We start from the raw sequence: 6,595 nt of genomic DNA on the forward strand, positions 1-6,595 counted from the left end.
GAAGGAATAAAAAATTCGTTAGAGCAATAAAGTATACGTAGGGTGTGGTAAGGAGTGTGATAGATGTGACTCAGTGCATGGAATGCAGTTGTTGAGACAAGAATAGTCACTGCATTTAGACATGGCCATGAAAGTTGGCCTTGCAAAATGTTCATTTTAATGAGAGAACTCTGATTTATAGATCAAGTAACATCATTTTGATTCGTCCATTGTTTTAAGAAGGTCTCGAAAGAGCGTTACTTTAAGTCATGACCCCATTTGTACCAGGTTGCAGTCTGATCTCTTTGTTGTAAGGCCGTCTTATATAACGTCGCGTCGATTGAAGCTCCTTTAAGTTGGTCGTAATTATGACAGTGTGTGTGTGTGTGTGTGTGTGAGAGAGAGAGAGAGAGAGAGAGAGAGAGAAAGAGAGAGAGAGAGAGAAGGAACGAGGAATGTTTGTTGAGGAATAATCACTTGTCTTACTTCCAGGAAGTTTGGTAAAAATAAAATACAAATTTAATTAACATTATGCCACATTATAGCATGAAGAGTGTTTAATCTCACCATCATTTTTCGTTAATAATTCATATAAATCAACAACCAAAAATTATGTCAAGGAACATAATGCACTTGAACACGTAATTAACGGAACAGAACACTAGAGAGACTTAATTTTGTTGTCGTTGCGTTGTAAAACCCCACCCATCCCTTTTTTCTCACAGGACTAACTGGCTTCATAGATTTCATTCTCCACCATGTGGATTTCTCCATCATGCGCAGTGTCCACATAACGGTCATCTTGCGCAGGAATATTAATGTTGTCTGTCACGGCATAAGCATGAGTCATGTGTTTATCTATAGGTACTGGGGCATCACTGGATCCATGTGTACCGTCTGATACGTCTGCTGGCTCGGCATACACCGGTTCTGTGTAGTATGTTGAAACCTCTGAGTAATGACCTTCACCTTGATCAGAGACCAGTACCGGACCGTTGCATGCTTGCGGAGTGGACTGAGACGAACAGTTCTGTTTTCCGTCTTGTCGAACTGAAAGTCCAGGGGGTTGTGGGCGTGTTAAATGCTCCAGTTCACCGTATGTAAAGTTTGTCATCCTTTCCTGGGTGGCTTTCTGCCTTCTGCAATGAATGTGATACAGCACAGGTAAGCCGACTTGTCGCCATTTTTTTTTTTTTTTTTTTTTTTGCTAAAAGTTTTCTAATGAGTATTTTTTTTAAATTATCGAGCTTAAATCTACCAATAAGGCGACAACGGTTTTCAATACTATTGTCACATGTATGCTTCATTAAAGACATCTCTGAAATTTTAATCGGGATGTTACAATAAGAAGTAACTGCTAAAACCAACCTGCGTCTGCAAATCAACAACACAATGATTATAATCATAACCATCAAGACAACAGCTGCAGCCACGCCCACCGCTGTTTGGAGGACCGCCCCTGAAATCACGTGATAGCCATATGACGTCATACAGGCATTGAGATACATGTGCACATAACGTGTAAGACTCAGTATAGGCCTACTAATAATGTTCCTCTGCTGTATAAAAAAATTTAAAAATGGATATACCCCCAGTACATGTACATAGATCTAGAGGTGTTTCAGAGATAGAACGTCTGCTAGAGTTTCTCATAAAAGTTGAGAGCTATCTTATATAGCCCACACAGCGTGGTTCTGGGAAAAACAAAACATATCTACATATTAATATGTTACTATTATTATAGAGTAGATAAATACAGTCCCTGAGTTACCACTTACCCGAGGGAGGTAAAGACTCTCCGGTCAAATTATTTTCTAAAAAAGAGAGATATCAAATGTGTGCGTCACTGATAAGATTATGTAATAGATTATGCTCACTTACTTATAAATTGAATACGCTAGTGTCTCAATTTCTCAACTATAATAACCTTTAACAATATAACTGACGGATTTTGCGGAATTTTCTTAGGGAGAGGAGGTAAGCGAAAAACTGTTACTCGCGTCGCTGGGAAAATATAAATTAGCCGAGGAAAATATAACCATAATATGAAAGATAAAGAGACGAAAAATAAAGTGGTTTAGACGCGTGTATTGTTCATTATATTATAGTGGAAGAGGGTACAAAGGTACCACCGAAACCTAGGGGTGCGAGAGGGTCGGGGGGGGGGGTCGGGCAGAGGGGTGACACGTGTCCACTGTACCATTCCTGGGATTAGCCATTGGGAATCACCGTGAAACTGCAGACGATTCCGCGTTTCTTACCTGTACATGAGGTATTGTCCTCCCTCAGAGTAAACCCTGGCTGGCACGAACAGTGGTATCCACCCTCCGTGTTATTACATAACTGACTACAGTTTGCCGCACCAAGTGTGCACTCGTCTACATCTGTAAATATAGGAATAAAGGTTAACACTATTTTAATAGTTATTTAAAAATACACAGGCTACAATGTAGTCACTGAATTAATTCGAACAACCTGCTGGTTGAAATTTCTCTTTGCTCGTATTATCAGCATTATATGACATAAAAGTTTCGAAAGGTCTATGTCAAATATATATTTTCGTAAGTAACAGAAAATGACAAACTTTAAAAGGAATATTGTGATAAATGAGATGTTTTAAATCTATGAGAACTCACCTTACACAGCTGATATGACTACAGTTGACTACCAAACTGAAGAGTGCTTAATTGAAATAACCCACTTCACATGTAAAGTTGACATTTTGTTTTTGGCTTTAAAGTGTTTTGTGTTAAATAGCACCACTAGAAATGTAATCAAGTTGACAAACCTATAGCTACGCAGTCACCAGTAAAAAGGGAGTTCGTACAAACGGTGTATACGACGTTGTTATTCCGAAAAAGGCGAAACAAGTGGTCTTCTTTATGTCAAACGCAACATTCCAGAAGTCAGCTAAAATGTCAGCCGAAGCTGATTTTCCCACAAAATAGGGCCAAGGATTACACTTACCCACACATTTGGACTGCGTCCCGTCTACAGTGTACCCGCTTGGACACGTTAAACAGGAATATCTCCCGGCAGTATTGAGGCATAACTGACTCGGGGGACAGTAGTCTTCCCTGTTGGCGCACTCGTCACGGTCTGGACAAAAAAAAAAAAAAAAAACACCAGCATTATAAATATCACCAATTTAGAACTATCAAATATCATGTTACTAGCTTACTTGTGGCCTATCACAAAGCTAGAGAGCAGAGCTGCTTATTAGACAAACACCAAACAGAGAAAACTGTTACATGTACAAAATATCAACAACTGAAAAAAATTCAACCATGCTGATTTTCGAAAGGCGTTTATATTTTGATCACTCAGTGAATTTAAAGAAAAACATAAATACGGTATGGCACTTATAGGGTGTCAACAGACGTGTCTAACAACAACAGCTTGGGCAACGGCGACGACCAGGACTGACAGAAATAGCGACCAGAACATATTCATTTTCAGAATGTTACAGGGCATGATAAAAACTTCAAAACAGTAATAAAAAGTTCATAAAACACCGCAATATGCTCCAGTTTTTTTCTCAAAGTAACTCACTTCATCTGCCGTAGAATTAACAGTAGTCACAGAACTTGGACTCCTACTCACCACAACACGTGCTGTGCTGTCCACAGTAGCTGTACCCTGTGTCACACTGACATCCCCACACCGTCCCACTGGCAGGGTAGGAGTAGCACGTGTGGGAGCAGTTCACACGTGTGGCGCCATCAAGCAGGCAAAAATCATCTAGAATGCAAACAATTTTTATGGAATATTTTCTACTTTTATTTAGTTATTTATTTATTTTGTTTGATTATATGACCTCTTTATTGATGCAGATTAAACCGTGTCAAATCAATCGATTTTTTGTGGTAAATGAAATTATGAACAGTAAGTAGATAATGTCAAAGAATGGAAATAAATGTAAACTCTTTTGCTTTATTTGAGGGCAGCGTTGACTAAAATTGTCCATTTGGAAGTTAATACTAAGTTTTAACTTGGTGCAGCTGGACACAATTATTCAGCAATACATGTATATGCTTTACCAGTACATTCAGCATAGAAATAAAAACAGTCTAGATGTTTACCCTGGCACCAGCCTGCACGTCTGTAGTGGGCCATATCCCTGGCTCCGTCCAGTTTATAGCCGCTGTCCATCTCTACCTCCTTACACGTCCTGGTCATTGTGGTCAGCAGGAAGAAACATTGGCTGTAATAGAAGTCCCAGTTGACTGCCCAACAAAGGTTATTAGCCGCACAGCCCTGTTGACAGGTCTCCAGGGACTTGTAACCCTGGGGAAGTCCGTTAAAGACGAGGCTGGCTATGTAGACTTGGGAGAAGCCGAATAATGCTGAGGGGGTAATAAGACACGTAAGAGTAAAAGAATTGTGAAGGATTTTGAAAATTGACATTTATTTATATATTTGAATGAACTAAGGAATGTATGGCCATGTACGAAGAGTTGTTAGCCTTTTAAGTTTAGCAACTTTTGACCCAAAACGCTATGCACAGCATCTTTATCTAGGTTTCTTATTTATCTTGAGTCAGAGAACAGGCAGACTGAACTTTTTTCCGTCTTAAAGATAAGACCAAGTTTCCAATTTAGTATTTCTGTGACAACCGGTCTAGCTTACCTTGTGACACGCAGTGAAACCCGCGCCCCCTGGTGGACACAAAGCCAGTCTGTCTATCACTGGTTATGAATGACCACCTATGCCCATAATGGTTACCCAAAATGTCTGAATCTGTCCACAGTTTGTTTGTTAGTCCACCAGCGGACCTTTCCTCCAGCACCCAGCCTCTTTTTGAGTCCCGTAATAACGTCACGGCACTATTATGTTGCCCACTCTGTCTGTACACAGTTGTGTGTGGACTGGTACTGTAAACTGCAGTGTCTAGATAGTAGAACTTCCCAAACAGAGGCCATGGGAAATTTGATAAAGTTGTTTTTTCTCCTTTAAGGTATAGTATGCGACATGGTAGCTCTAAAAAGAAGATAAAAGCCAGTTTAGTAAGGTGCTGTAATGCAGATGGATGAACAATGTGCCCGCCTCGTGCTGTTCAATCTGACTGGATAGGGGCCTACACAGCAACCCATGCTATGACTATACAGAGGATCTGGACCGCCTTTATAACCTTTACGTGTACCTCAGTATTGAAAAGACCGACGCTTTGTACGTGAGCGGTTTGATCATCAGCTAGAATACATGTAAAATGATGATGTTTAATGTGATCTCATCTGTTATAATTTATTTGTTCTGCAGAACGCGTGATTTACTGGGTAGATAACATTCATCCCCTCTACGCATGAAAGGATCACTTCAGTGAAATAAATTCCTGAAGGAAGTGCAGAACACTGAACAGGTACAAGTACATGTATATGAACTGCACCAATACTTGCTTTAATATGCGGTATGCGTACGCACGTGCAGGCTGTCGATCTTAGGGATACCGCATCTAACCAATAGGCCCTTGACACGAATAAATCTAAAGTAGGGCCTCTAAGTTTTCCTTTGATGATAGTGCACCTGATGGTGTTGTCAGCTTTATAATAGGACTTAAACATCGCCATGTGTGTGTTTTTTTCCCTTTGAGAATGGACATTAATAATTGAGGTATGTACTAATATTAATGGCAGGTCTTGGATTTTCCTGAGGGGGGGGGGGGGGGGTGGGGGGTGGCACAAGATAAAAAAATCCTACATGCGTATGTACCAGTAGTAAACGAGGGAATAAAAAGTATAACATACTGGAAGGAATGAAAAGATGCTGGGTTCTATCTCGTTATGCTGGTAAAAGTGGCCGACTAGGGGTACCTCCAGAACTAAGGGGTAACACGTGCCCGCTGTGGCCTCCCCGGGATTCTACACTGCAGCACCGTCCAGTGTGAGCGTATGAAACCAACGATATGAAAGTAAAAGTGCACTTCCGGTGTGGGCTTACAACTAGGTTGTATTACCAGACACATATACTGATATGAAACCCTACACTCTGCGTGCCATTTATATTCACACCGTGTGTATCATTATACATAGGCACTTACCTTCATTTGCCGAGGTCACAGACAGTGTCACCAGTAAAACACACCGGGTGACACTGAGATACATGTATAGGCCCAGTCTCAATGTATCTGCCATTGGCAACACGAAGTCCCAGTTTATTTCTGCGACCTTTACCCACCAGGCATCATAAACACGTACGTGATAGCATCCTCGTGTACGTGAGTGTAAATGTAGTAGTTTATCTATACAGTCTGTCTATAGCTCTACGTGTATTCACTGGACCAATTCCTCATGTACTCCGTGCATGTACGTTCTAATCCTTATGTGCGGGGACCACTGCTGTGCATACAGCAGTGCGTACATTGTACTGCATTGTACACACACCTGTGAATCACTCGCCCTACTTTTAGCTATTTTACCTCACTGTTTTCACGCTTAATCCGTTTGTATTGAAAGTCTGGAATAAATCAGGCCACACAAAGGGCACAGGTGCGTATGTGGAGGCGGGTCTGCGCCTCTCGATAAACAAAAGCGAGTTCGGCTTCACAAAAGTTATCTGTCGGAGGTTCTAGCAGGTCCTTACTTAAATCTATGTCTAATAGGAATCTGGGTGAATTATT

General features: G+C 40.9%; 1 protein-coding gene across 1 annotated transcript; it reads right to left on the reverse strand.

The window, feature by feature from the left end:
* Positions 1-475: 475 nt before the first annotated feature.
* Positions 476-6,418, reverse strand: LOC106171697 (uncharacterized). The gene is made up of 9 exons (XM_013552142.2): positions 6,017-6,418; positions 4,609-4,959; positions 4,062-4,325; positions 3,583-3,720; positions 2,947-3,078; positions 2,241-2,363; positions 1,758-1,793; positions 1,348-1,438; positions 476-1,118 (listed from the first exon to the last, which is right to left on the reverse strand). Exons 1-9 carry the CDS (start codon positions 6,108-6,110, stop codon positions 707-709), a joined length of 1,641 nt encoding a protein of 546 aa, XP_013407596.2. The 5' UTR covers positions 6,111-6,418; the 3' UTR covers positions 476-706.
* Between the last annotated feature and the right edge of the window lie 177 nt (positions 6,419-6,595).

The sequence above is a fragment of the Lingula anatina genome, chromosome 7 (assembly GCF_051362555.1).
Source record: "Lingula anatina isolate TDL-2025a chromosome 7, LinAna3.0, whole genome shotgun sequence".
Taxonomy (NCBI): domain Eukaryota; kingdom Metazoa; phylum Brachiopoda; class Lingulata; order Lingulida; family Lingulidae; genus Lingula; species Lingula anatina.

Coding starts and splice junctions, on each gene's coding strand:
- LOC106171697 (XM_013552142.2), bottom strand. CDS start 6,110: ATGGCAGATACATTGAGACTGGGCCTATACATGTATCTCAGTGTCACC. Junction 4,326..4,608: donor GTTTCACTGCGTGTCACAAG/GTAAGCTAGACC, acceptor TTACCCCCTCAG/CATTATTCGGCTTCTCCCAA. Junction 3,079..3,582: donor ACAGCACAGCACGTGTTGTG/GTGAGTAGGAGT, acceptor TTTTTTGTCCAG/ACCGTGACGAGTGCGCCAAC.